This window comes from Coptis chinensis, chromosome 3, assembly GCF_015680905.1.
Source record: "Coptis chinensis isolate HL-2020 chromosome 3, ASM1568090v1, whole genome shotgun sequence".
NCBI lineage: Eukaryota > Viridiplantae > Streptophyta > Magnoliopsida > Ranunculales > Ranunculaceae > Coptis > Coptis chinensis.
This window is the reverse complement of record NC_141458.1, coordinates 21,213,968-21,228,203: the sequence shown is the minus strand read 5'-3', so window position 1 is coordinate 21,228,203 and position 14,236 is coordinate 21,213,968. Positions and strand designations below refer to the sequence as shown.

General features: G+C 34.4%; 1 protein-coding gene across 1 annotated transcript; it reads left to right on the top strand.

Annotated features, from left to right (window-relative positions):
* The first annotated feature begins 20 nt into the window (after positions 1-20).
* On the top strand, positions 21-707 carry LOC147508577 (small ubiquitin-related modifier 2-like). Its single transcript, XM_086597356.1, has 3 exons — positions 21-26; positions 333-482; positions 579-707. The coding sequence occupies exons 1-3, from the start codon at positions 21-23 to the stop codon at positions 654-656; spliced, it is 234 nt and encodes a 77-aa protein (XP_086453482.1). The 3' UTR covers positions 657-707.
* The last annotated feature ends 13,529 nt before the right edge of the window (positions 708-14,236 follow it).

Here is a 14,236-nt window from a genome sequence, read left to right as displayed (position 1 = left end):
GGCATGGCTTAGTGATTATTATGATGGTCATGTTAGTTTTGAATTCGTTGTACCTTTAGGATTTACTTGTGAATTAGAGATCAGGTGCAGTCTGGGTTTTCTCATTACAGCAAAATTAGTTAGCAGCTGTCTAACGAATATTTGAAAGCTGCACATTAGGAAACTTAGGAAATACCATTGCTGGGGTTATTTGAAATCCAGTATTTTTCTTAAAACTACGTATTGGAAAGGTTATTGCTTGCTAGTGTCAGGGTTGTCTTCTTTGAACTTTGGTGCTTGTTGTATCTCTAGTGAAAGTCACGGTAATTCGAACTGACTCTATGTTAATTTAGGATGGAAATGAAGTTTTCTTTAGGATCAAAAGAAGTACTCAGCTGAGGAAACTGAGGACTGCATACTGTGATCGCCAATCTGTCGAGTTCAATTCAATTGCCTTACTGTTTGATGGTCGTCGTCTTAGAGGAGAGCAGACTCCAGATGAGGTATCTATTTTTCTATCACGTGTACTTCCTTTTAATCCAATTCATCAGCTTCATTTCTGTGCGTTTAACCTTTGAGCTTGATTGTTGATATTACAGCTTGAAATGGAGGATGGTGATGAGATTGATGCAATGCTGCACCAAACAGGTGGATTCACAGCCAACTTTGTGGGCTAATCGACTACATCTGTAATAGGGTTGGGAGAGGTGAAAAGGTGGGGGGCTATATATTATGTAAGGTTTCAATCAATGCTAAGACGTGTTGTGAAAAATGCTATATTGCTCTATGGTTGTAGGCTTGTAGCAATAGAATCATGCTCACGCAACTTTGGCCTACGGGACAGGAGGAATAACTGATTCAGAGAGAAAGCTGAGGAAGCTAGCTTGACGCTTATGATATACTCATATACCTACATGATTTTTCTAAGATGCAGCTTTCTTATTCGAGTTGTGTTCATTCCATGAGCATCTTTTTACTGCCAATAACCAGTTAACCACTGCACATCTAACCCTCTTATTACTTTTTTTCCCTCTTGAAACAGCGGAAGCTTTAGCAGGGCAGATGACGGAAGAAAATCTTGAAAAACGAATGATTTATCCACCAATTTCCAATATCAGAAAATTTTCAGCACATATCGCAGCTAAAGTAGCTGCTAATGCTTATGAGCTTCGTCACACCAAATTAGTTCACATAAAGTATGACCATATTAAATTGTAGAACTATGTGCTTAATACTTTATTCATTCCAACAGGTTTGGCTACTCATCTTCCTCAACCTAAGAATCTTCTAGAGTTTGCAGAAAGCTGCATGTACAGCCCTATCTATCGAAGGTATCGTTGACTGGGAAAGAAGATTTATGTTGCCAAATCAGAACTTAAAATTTTCAAGTTGCTTCTTCTGTGTTTTACCCCCTTTTTCTTGTTCTTTTTCTTTTTTGGCTGTAAATTTTGGTTTGTAAATCTAGCTAGACTTCAGGTTGTTGTTTTATGCTCTCAATGTTTATTTACTTGAATATGGTGTAACTTTGTTATATAATTCAAGATCTGTTTTTTAACAGCATTGACTACTAAGCAGCACATACTGTAGTTTAGATTTTAAACATGAGAGACTGTTTTTACCTAGTTTTTCATATTTATTTGTTGTTCTTTTAATTGGTCTTCCTCTAAAAGTACTTGTTAACAGTGAACTGAATTGTCAATTCCCCACACATAAGAACCTAATGTGGCTGTATAGTTCAGCTAAATATTATAGCTTTACACTTTCACTTCTTATTGGTCTTTTCTTTGTGTCCAGTTTCCACAAACACAAAAGCGACTGTTTGTGTCATGAGACGCTGCAGAAGGGAACGTGAGATGAATGCTAAAGTTGTTGAAAATAGAATTGAAATAAGTGATGGAAACACGTCTAAGGAGTTCAAGCAAGAGGTATGTACTAAGTTTCCTTTATTTATGCCACCAACTGATGTCTTACTAAACTGGTAGATTTGAAAATCTATAGTAGGTGCAAATTGACTCTTTGAACTATAACACTCTTTCTTCATTCTAAGTTTCCCATTATTCCAAATATTTTTGGGTTAATTATGTATGAACCACTATTATTGAAATGTATATATACATGTTCGTTAATCCCAAATGGAACTATGCTTATGCATTTTATAAATTATAAGCAAAATAATTAAACATAAAGTCTGACCTACCCAAGCTTTACCGAAATGTTTACGCCGTTGCAAATCAGTCATTAACTCGTGCAGTTTTATTTCGAATACCTGAGCAACAATTTCAGGAGCATCTTCAGGTTTTAGTCCCTTAGAAACCTTGTCCAATGCCATTTGAATTTTAGGCCATTTGGGGTTGCAAGTAAATGTGGTGAAAATATCAGGAGTTCCTGCCCATCTGGAAATGGCTATGGCATCCTGATAATTTTGAACCATATATCTTGGACCACCTATAAAAGACAATGATAAAACTAATCATTTGTCATTATATATTAATTTTCAAAGGTTGCAAGTGAGTATTTGGGATTTTATTGAACTTACCTATAAAAGACGATGGTAAAACTAATCGCCTACCAACAGATGCAGGTTTAGTGTCCCCAGAAACAACAGCATCAACCAAACCTTGGTATAGTTCAAAGCATGAATCGTATGTTGGTTATTTCTAACCTCTGAAAGCCTCATTTCCTCAGTAGCAGTGTATGTATCAACCCAAAATTGTTGCTTCAATCGACCACCTCTAAATGTTGTTAGTCCTTCATTTGCTCTCATTTGCATTCTAAAAGCATAATACTCTCTCATGGTAATATGTTGTCTCTTACCAACTTTACTACCATTTATGTATTTGATTTCAGGTCTATACATACCCATCAGCTCCATCAGGAAATAAGAGAGGGTATTGCATTGACATAAAACTTGGAAAAGTCTCATCGATCCTCTTCAAGCTATATCCTTTCTTGTCAACAACAACGTCACAGTGACCTTGAGATTCATCTCCATTACCAACAATGAGACCAGCTACCTCATTAGAAGTTGACATGTTGTATACTCTTCCGTCAGTCTGTCTTGTACTAATGAGTCTTATACTAACATCAGTGATTTCAGATTCTGTAAATCTATCTCTGGCCATTCTGTAATTCTCAGCTATTATGTTGTTTTCATTTAACATTTTAATGAGTCCTGCTATAATGTTTGGATCCAACGTTTTTTTTTTCAATCTTTTTACTAAAAGAGTTCAATCTGTTTTGCACTTCATTGGTTGTATCATATACGTATAACTAGCCAAATTTAGGAATCTGACCTGGTGTAAAGAACAAAAACGAAATTAACAGGTAAAGGACATGTAATCACAAAATTATTAAGAAAAATCAAATGTCAAATTATTTTCTACATTGTTCATTAAAAAAAATTATACATACCAAAACAATCTAATATTTTGCACTTCATTTGTTGTATATATGTATAACTGACCAAATTTAAAAGCCAACCTGGAATTGGTAGCAAGGTTCCAATTTTGTGATGATTTTGCCCATTGATCTTATGAACATATGACCCCTTTCTGTTGTTTATTTTTTTTTTATCAACCACTCCTCCAGTTGATGTGAAAGCAAACATTGAGTTATACGCCCGTATATTTTCTCTATAATTTGCTGACTTTGTACCACTTTCATAATCTAGTAGTTGGTTCAGGAAGGGAGGTGTATCAGCCAGAACAAGAAGTTGAACTTTTCCATGTAGACAACATATTCCAAATTGTGGTTTGTTGGTTTGTCTTGTTCCCCAACCCTTTCTTCATACCATAATATTGCTCCACAAAAAAAACACACACAGTTTGGTTCTCCAAAATTCCATGCTTCTTGAAAATTTCTTGTGTAAAAAAATAACAAAATAACACACAGTTAAAATTTTTACATTCTAAATATCAAAATAACATATATTTAGATTCTTACTTGTATGTTCAATTTCTCCAAGCATCATGTCTTCATATGAATTGCTTTCTTCATCACCATCTGATTCACATCCACTGATTTGTGAATAGTAATCATCATCTCTGAGCGAATCAAAACAGTTTCTTTTTCTCTTGAGGTCTATTTTTTTTTATAGGAATTTCTTTCATTAAATCCTTCTTTAACTGATTTTGCAAATCACCAACACCTAGAGGTTGATAAGAGCCCAAAATTATAGTTTTAACTCCTTAACAATCATACTTTTAGACCAATTATGTGAGTAATAATTAAGAGTTAATACTGATTACGTGTTTTTATGCGTTTCAGGCTTCAAAGTCAATTATGTACAGAAATGTGCCACTTTGATGAGATAAAGGAGCAATGGTTGGTTGCTAAGGAGTTTTATGATTAAAGGCCAAGATTCAAGAAGACAAAGCCTTTGTAAAGCCTACTCAGACCTTGAAAAGTCAAAGTCCACGTGGGAAGAAATAGTGTACAAAGTCAGTAGAATTTCCGAAGACCATATCTTTGGACTCAAACCTCGGAATTGGGCCTACCTTACGTCAAAACGACCGGCTCGGAAAGAGCTTTCTAATGGTCTAAGCCTTGACCCAATCAGAGGAGTAGAAGTGGACGAAAAGTTTGTCAAAGCCAACTCCAGCTGAAGAGGCCTTTTTGGACTGAAAGAATTGGGTTTTGGGCCAGAGAATCAGGCCCAAAACATGGTTCCAAGCCCATGCACGATTTTGGATTTGAAACATATAAAAACAAAGAAAAACTTAGTTCTTAAGGATCTAGTAGATATTCAGAAAACTAGTTCCTTGTAATGGTAGCTAGGGTTAGATTAGAATAATTTAGATCTAGATTTAATGGTCTTTAATTAAGTTTAGTTTCATTTCATTCCTTGTTTTAGATTAAACCTTTAAAATATTGTTATTCATTTGGTTAGATTAATAAAATAGTTTATTATTATTCAATTCGTTTTTTTTTGTCATTACATTTATAGATCTAGTTTAAATTTTTGTTGATATCATTTCTTAATTATTAATTAGATTTCAATTATTGTTTGTTAAATTAGTAAAGTTGGAATCTTGATATTATGTTTAGTTTAGATTCATATGGAAATGATTGCGGAATGATTCTCGGCTAAACCTCCATTAAAGGGGGTTGAGAAGCCTTGATGAAACTTGATTCGATTATCGTAGAAGTCGCCGTAATTTCTATTCCACTCTAGAAACGATTAATTCACCATGAGAATGGGTTTAATCGTTCACATGCTAGTTATGAATTGGTAGAAGTGCCATGTGTAATTAGGGATTAAGAAGAACCAATTGTTTCGCGTGCGAAAGATTCAATTCAATGACGATTAAATTCGTCGTTAGTAAGTTAAGTTGAGTTAAGGTGGAATCAATCCCCCCTAATTCCTTATTATAGAATCAACGCAACATTCCGTAGTTAATTAGTCGTATCTTGTGAGTAGTTGCATCGTAGTTTATAATTCGTAAATCTCTCATTAGACTTTAGTTAAGATTGATTAGACTTAGAAAACATTACATGTGAAAGAACTAGGAGTGGAACGAACTTCCTACTCCACTATATATGTTCAATAGATAGAGAGTAGAACAATCTTTGATAAACTAGGCACGTAATTTCGTTTAGTTTTACTTACGTTTTGAGTTTTATCGTTCATTTCGTAGGTAAACTAGCATTTTTACGTTTATTAGAGGTCTATTCCTCTTTTTTGCTAAAGAAGACATCCGATTAAATCTATTAAATTTACGTTCTTCTTTACTTAGTACTGGAGTACTAAGAATTGGTTTTTTTGCCGAACAATTTTCAGGGTCAGATACGTTTGTTCTTGATCTTCTTGCAGCTCTAGGTTTAGTTGTACCATGTGTTGCTCTGGCACTATTTGTAGTACGCTTTGTTGTCCCTCTTGCAACCATATTAGAACTATAAGTTGCATAAGACATAAAATTATTATAAGAACTACTAAAATTTACTAAAACAAATATAATAGCTATCAATAAAAGCAAGAGGCATTGTAAAGACTTGTGTATGCTCATCAAACGGGCTATGTTATATCTGACCCAAAGCAACAAAATAATGGCAAAGAGGCTTTAGTCCAACTTTCTACTCTTGATGCCTAGGCATCCCTGATAGTATCATGGCATTTCTAAGTCCCCATCTCCAAGCAGAAAAAAAATCGAATCAAACATAACATAAACAGTAAGAAGAGTACCTGATTTGGTGACCAATGTACATGTTTTGGTTGAGTATAGAGACGGTAAAGAGGTGTTTTGGTTGAGTATGGTAATAGGTTTTTGGTTGAATGTGTATAAGTGAATAGCAGATTATGGAGAATTAAGCAAATCTAGGGAGGTATTTATAATTATTTAGCATTCCTTTTTTTTAGGAGTTGCTTCAATTACTACGTGATTTGTATAGATATAGGAGATAAGGCATGATTTCGTAGGAGGCTCAATTACTATGTAATTTGTATATATCTTAAATTAGATTTTAGATAAGGCATGATTTCCCAAGAGGCTCAATTACTACGTAATTTGTATATATCTTAAATTAGATTTTTTTTTCAAATTATCTAGAAGTTATTGTATTGTGTGTACATATACAACTCTTAGTCCATAGGACAAAAGATAAGCATTATCAAACCGATTTTTTAGTTAGGCAATCGGCCTTGGTTTACTTGCTGGGTCTGCTGAAAATCTCCATCACCACAGCAATTGTGAGTGAACCTTATTTGTAATCTTCGTCTTTTTTCTAAAACAAACAAACAACGTGAATTAATTGTGAACTCTTATACTGAGTCCTACTAAAGCATGAAAGCTTAGGAAAAGGAAAAATGAAAATTATACGTTCACCTAGGAGTCGAGGACATTCAATCATTATTTGCATTTTTGGGATGTACTATCAGTATCGCTAATAAGGTGAATCTCTTCTAAACGCTTACGTGCTGCTTCGAGTTGAAGAAATAATTATAGAGGGAATGCTATATTACAATCCTTTTCTCCCTTTTAGCTAATCCATGGAAACATAAATATATATAGAAAGTATCATTGTACAATTTGTTTTTCAAAATTGAAACTTCAAAGCTCAAGTAGAAGAAAATTATAAAACTACAATGGAAAACTAAAACTTCGGCCTCTCTATATGGACAAAACAGAACAATTACTGCTTACATATTTTCAATTTGATTTGCTCAACTCAATTACCACTACACTAATGTTGTCCTTACTACCTTGAGCCATTGCCAACTTAGCTAGGACTGCTGTTGCTTCAGCAACATCACTTTCCTTAGTGGAATTTGCAAATGTTCTCCCAATTTGACCATTTCGACAATGCCTTACAACCTGGCAAGCCATCTCATTTGACATAACATCCTATAAACCGTCGCTTGCTAATATATGACAAACTCGTCTTTCTCCGTTCGCTCTGTTATGCTGACCTCCGGTACATAAATCACAACGGTTTAAAGTACTAATCACCTACATTCATAATATTTAGATCTTAATTACGTTCAGAAGATAGCATAAACAGCAGGAAATAAGACTAATTCCATTTCTTAAAGGATAAATCATTGGACATACCTATGGATCGAGAAGTAGCAAGCACTCCTAGTACTCTATAGACATTCCAATTTATGACTCTTCCACCAGCAGCTTCTACTCTTTCTATTTCATCTGGTCTATCAGGCTGCAGAAAGATGTTTCCCATGATTGGAGTTAAAAACTGGTAAATAGTTCACAAAATAAACACACATTTTATTTTCAAAGTGAAAAGCTTTACATGATGCATCAAAAATCTAATAGTCCACAATGGAATCACGATGCCTTATCAGAAGCTAGCATCGGATGCATCGATCGTGAAGGAGATAGAATCTGATTTACAGGGGTGGTTGTAATTAGAGCATCGGATGCATCGATTGTGAGAAGCTAGCATGCATTTATTCCTTCTAATAGTATGATTGCCATAATGTGAGAAAACGTTGAACAGACTGCAGAGAAATCTGAATTTCCTTATCAGTGCGACGGAGTCCAAGTAAGTGACAGATGCTGTTCCAAAATTTGTTGTTTTAATCTTTTGTCCCTGGCTCAAGACCTTAATAAGATCTCCCTTTTTGCCTTGGTTTAAATAAATTTCCATTATTAAGAATGCTACAGACAATTAGTCTTGAACCAAAGAGTATATTTTGAATAAAAAAGCTGAAGGAGCTATAATCTCTTTATTGCAACACCTTATGCTAGTTTCCATTATATGGTTTTTTAGTTTTCCTTTTCCTTTCAAATGTCACTGATTGCAGAGTTCTTCCTACTGGAGGCTGATTCTCCTAGTGTCTGGAAAGAGGTGCTGAGAGGCTCTAGAGCTTATTTCTTTGTTTTTAAGGACAGATAGGTCAAAAGAATCTACAACTGGAGATGCAACTAATAAGAACACATCACAGAGAAACCACAATTATGGAAGAGGACGCGGTAGACCACCTAGACCGCCCACAACATATTCTCGAAGGGCTGGTGGACCTTTATGTACTCAAAATACCAGTCCACACCGTAATGAACCCAAAGGCTCCAGGAGTCATCCTTACAGTTCTGTAGTTCGTAATGAACCCGGGGACTCCAGGAGTCATCCTTACAGTTCTGTAGTTCGTACTAAACTCGGAGGCTCTAAGAGTGATCCTTACATTTATGTAGTTTGTACTATTGTTCCTCACAAAGGAGGGGTTAATCAAAAAGGATATACCAATTCATCACGTTCTGGTGGAACAGGAAATGCTTCAATCCAATATATGAGCTCAAATACTAAAATTCTGTTAAACGAAGATAAAGGACAAACCTTTGCACCCCGGTTCGGTGTTCTTAGAGATGGTCACGGAATTCCACCACTCAATGCTACTACTCTTGCAACTGACTACCAAACTGAGGTGCTAATAAGGTTTGACCTTGTGCAGATGCAAGTATCCCGCGTATTAAAGTTATTGTACCCATAAGAGAGTGAGATAGTTCACACTTTCCTTGTTTCAGAATAAATTTCATATGGTTGGATGAATATGTTAAAATATCAACTATTTAGGGCTTTACACTTACTATTTGTCCATAATTCATGATGCTTAAAATCATACCTGCAAGTATGTGTAACTGTTGCAGATGTTGATAATGAGGAATATGATATCCTGGTGAATGCTCTATGACAGATTGATGAGAATAGTGTATCTGCATCCGAAATAACCACTCCACAGGTTGGTGCTCAAAGAATCTAAACACCGGTCGACATCGATGCACTTTCACGTTAGTTTGTTGCTGAACATAAGAACAACAGTGTGGTAATACTTTAATGAAAAATCATATAAAAACAGTTGAATTCGAGCACGTAAAAAATAGAATCTCTAACACTTAAATCGAACCAAAAAACACCAATTTCAACCAAACAAACAGAAACCAAACCTAAACAGAAAGTTGCTCACTATGGGGATTTCTTAGGACGCACGTTTGGCGCATTTGGCGCATTATGGGTGAATAAGGGTCATCTTGTGGGGTCTTTTCTCGACGGAGGGACCAAAGAGGAGTATGAGGCAATAACACATTAATTTGGAATAGAATCAAAACACTGATACGTTAAACCACTGGGAAAACAAAAAATAAAAATACAAAGAATATAAAAACCTATGAAAATTGAAGAATGGAAATCGAAACCTAAATCCATTGATTAAAGACTATCTAATACCTAAGTTGTAACTTTTGATAGTGAGACAAAAGAAAAATTGTCCTTACCTGTGATGACTGTGATGTCAGTGCTTCTTTTTTTCAAAGATATAGGAAACCGGAAACCGGAAATACCAGTACCGTTTAATATAGGAAAATAAACTTTGAGAAACACAGGCACCATAAACTGGATCTATTTGTATTCATATCCTTATATGCAAGAGTGCGTTTAAGTGCTGAAATTCATAAGAAAATAAGAAAACGTAAGTGTTTGTAAAGTTCTAGCTAACTATAGTACAAATTTGCACCCTGAGTTCAAAAGCCTTTTTCTAGAAGGTCAACTTTAAATTCAGAAAGCATATCAATCAAAATCACTTATATATATAAATTCAGAAAGCATATCAATCAAAAGCATATCAATCAATCAATATATATATATATATATATATATATATATATAAGGAGGAGACCTGGAAAAAAATATCAATCAAAATCAAGATGGCGACTGACCATTGAAGCATTAAGGGACAAAATCATGTTAAATGATGAGGATGAGAATTAGAAGAGATTATCATAGAATTAGATAATAGGAGAAGAAGATGCATTCACCTGTTCTTAGATCACATCAAGACAAAAATATAGGATGCATACCACCATCCACCTAGGGAAGATCAACCTGCAAGGCTACCTGAATTGGGTGCAATCTCAAGTACTATTCAACCACTTTTACGTTTGTTTGACATACCAATAACAATGCAACAATGAAAGGTACTCAAGTCCTTATCCCTGAAGTTGCAACTCAAAATTGATCCTATCAAGGAGATTAGAGAAGTAGGGTGACATCCACCACAAACGAATGAAATCATGTAAAATCTTTTATGACAAATAAAAGCTTCTTAACAAAAATTATGCATACACATGCGTGAAAGGTTATTTCAACACATACCCAATATTTGTTGTTGATTGAATATGCCTCTTTATCTGAATTGAATTGACACAGCGTAGGCCTGCAAAATCAGAAAACAACCAAGGAAGATATATTTCAAAATTACGACAAACATAAAGTATTAGAATAGATTATCCAACATCTCACAACACTGATCGATATTCTAATACAAAATTGTTTTATCGACCAAAAAAAAAGAACAAATAGTATACTGGAAAAAAAAAACCAATAGCTTAATTAAGTAGCATTTTCTGAAGGGATAACTTTAGATAAATAAATTGTAACAAATCAAAATGCATAGCTCAACACCATACTCAATTGTAATTCCAGTAGGTTAATCCATATTAGATATAGGCGTTGAATAAGTTTAGCACCACTAACACTATCAATAGGATTTTTACGACGTTGATGATGACATTCTTAGTTTCTAGTGTAATAGTACTTTATAAATTAATAGTCCTATGGCCGATTGTCAGGCCAATTGTTAAGTCTAATGTTGTCTTTACAAATAGACGACTATTCTCTATAGCAGACTTCACATTTAGAATCAAACTAAAATAACCCATTAATATTCTTAAGAAATCAAACTTAAAATACCTATGAAGATGCAAAAGACTATACAATTTCAACCATGTATTAATTAAACAACTGCTTTGATTTTTCATTTACCAATACACGAATCACAAATAGCTAACAGGGTTTCTTTCTTGAACTGCTTCATTAAGGAACTATTATTGCAATACTACATGAATGAAGTGTGTACCTATGAATGAACTACCATTCAGATACAATGTTCACCATAGGGGGTTGTTTAAATTCCTATTTATACCCGAGAAAAATTTCTTGTATGCCACGATAGACGTTGTGCCTCAAAGCATTAATAGTACCATTTGCTGATTGTTGAACTGAAACTGTGTGGCTAGTATAGGAATTTTTCAAGAATTTATACAATTACTAACTTTACTCAAGTATACGGGCCAGAGGTTTACACAACAAGATAATAGAGTGGAAACAGACCATCAGGATGACTTGGTTGAGTTAGATGTATTCTCACTGATGAAGTTATCTTAGGTGAAAGACAGCCTACTAACCCAATTCAAACTTTTCAATTTATGCATGGAAGACAAAGGATACCAATTACCAAAAATGAAAATTGAAACGTTTCAGGCAATAGACTCAATTATCACCATACAAAAAAATAAACAAACCTCTGATGTTATTCTTTGTGATTTGTTAATGCAACATATGATTGGGCATTAGTAAAGCGCCATTGCAGATAACCATTGTAGAGTAGCCTGAGCTGATGAGCATATTCTATGTGATTTGCTACCTTCTCCCCTCTTCTATAATCAGTGAATAAATCTCATATACTGGCATAACTCATAAAACTCATTGGGCATTAAAAAATTCGATCAGAATTTAAGTTGTAGCATTTGATGGTGGCAACACAATTCGATTTAATTTTGTATAATCTTCATGTTTCTTACTTGATTCCACCTACCGAGATAGTGAAGTCCTTATGACATTATTCTATCTAGAATTTTGTGAAACAAACTTTGTTATACTGAAGCCTATTAGTAACTTACCTCTCTTTTCTTGATTTCTCAGCCACAGTCTTAAAATTGGAGGAATTCTCGACAGCAGCCGCGACACACATTCTCTTCTGAAACTTAACTCCAATTGAATTGTTCGCAATGGCTTTGAATATCAAGACTCGAAAGCATTTACCTTGATAATCATATTAATAATAACAATAATTAATAATGAAGCGTACAATAAGTGAATAGAAGTAATTACCTCTTGCCATGAAGCTCTGTAAGTTGTTCTCCTTCGATGAGGAAAGAGATAAGAAGAAGAAGAAGAAGAATGAGATAGAAAACAAAAATCGTACCTGATGGTTGCTTAATTTGAGAGCATAAATTCATATTATAAACTTAAAAGTTAGATTTTTATTTATCCAATGTATGATGGTTGGAAAAATAAAAACCATCTGTCTCTTGATAGTTGTCTTATTATTGTTAGTTATTGATTAAAGAATAAGAGGGAGAGAGAAAAATATTGTGCCTGTTGGAGAAGAAGAGGAGAATTAATCGATTTTTTTTGGGGAAATTTTGTGGAGGCTGTTCGTCAGAGAAGAACAGTTTGATGGTCTATTGAATTGCGAATAACATATTTCGATGGGAAATATTTAGATTGATTATATTTTTGTTTTTATTTCGAAATTTCATTTGATTTTTTTACTGAAAAAAGTCGAGATACAACAATATTGCAGCTTCAATTAAGAGACTCTGACATGTGAAAGAGTCTTCTGATACCCATTAATAAATTATAAGTAGTAATACCTCACGTCAGTCTTAAAATTGGAGGAATTCTCGACAGCAGCCGCGACACACATTCTCTTCTGAAACTTAACTCCAATTGAGTCACCATCTGGTATATTGCGTAGTTAAGCAATAAAGATAAATTAAAAAAAAAAACACATTCATTTTTTTGTCCGTAGTGTGAAATGAGACTAAACAATCCATGGTGAAAAGTGCAAGATCGAGAATACAATAAAGTATTCAAGTGTAATTAGTGCTAGCATAACTATAGCCCAAGGCTGCATTGTCAATATGTCGTAGCCTAGACTTAGAAACATACAGTACTGAGTTTAAGACGTACATATATCTACCACATTGAATTGAAAAATAATCCTCACACAAATGAAGACGCACAACACTCATCAGTGTTACTGATATTTTAATTTCGTAAGAAACAATTATCTACTAATTGATATTGCTAATCTTCATCTGACTTGCAACTATTCTACATTCTAGTATTGGCCAGCCACGTTTTCTTTTCTATTATGTTGTTTCCTTTATATTTATGTTTGTTCTGTTTCTCCTTAGCAAATAAAAGAGAAATCTAAAGACTAAATGAAAAAGAATTTCAGAAATGCAAAATTATGTCACTTACTTTCTTCCAACAAAAGATGGATTGCGCTCTATTCTCCAATTCAACGACATGTTTAATACGGCCAGCAGAGGTTGAAGATAGAAGCACTTTAAATTGAAAAGGAAAAAAAATAGGTAAGTCAATAACTTGAAATGGGTGAGATTTAGTCCACTGAATCGAAAGAAAGTTACTCTGTATGTATTCTTCATGACTTGAATTGTCGTAGCTCTTCAAAAATGCCTACAAAAGATGGAACCGCTCCATGAAATGTTGATCATCTTCCTTTTGAGAATCAAGAGGAATAATTGCAGGAGAATTGGCTTAATAATTTAGCGCTTTTACTGGAGAAGCATCAACATGCCGGCTTCCTAAGAGAAACAGGAAGTGAAGGTCCTCCAGATGGGTAGGGGTTTAGAGAAGCCCCGGGAATGAGTGCGAATGCTGAGACCTTTGGCCCCTTCAAAGGGATTTGTTACCTGGGTGTTTCTTGTTTCTGTTAGAAAAATGATTTGCTCAAATCCATTTAAATATGAATGAGTAGTTTGTCTCCCAAGTTACCCCACTTAAGATGAAATGGGTTTTTTCTTGAAACAGTACGTAATGTGAGAAAAACCTTTTCAAAATGATGCATTTGTTTGAAAACAGTGCATTATGCGAAAAGGTGCGACCTTTCAAATGTGCACTTGGTTTGAAAATGCATCATCATGCTGAAAAGGTGCAA

Bases quoted from the DNA above. Each gene is read 5' to 3' on its own strand.
- LOC147508577 (XM_086597356.1), top strand. The intron at 483-578 runs GTATCTATTTTT...TTGATATTACAG, and splicing joins GAGAGCAGACTCCAGATGAG to CTTGAAATGGAGGATGGTGA.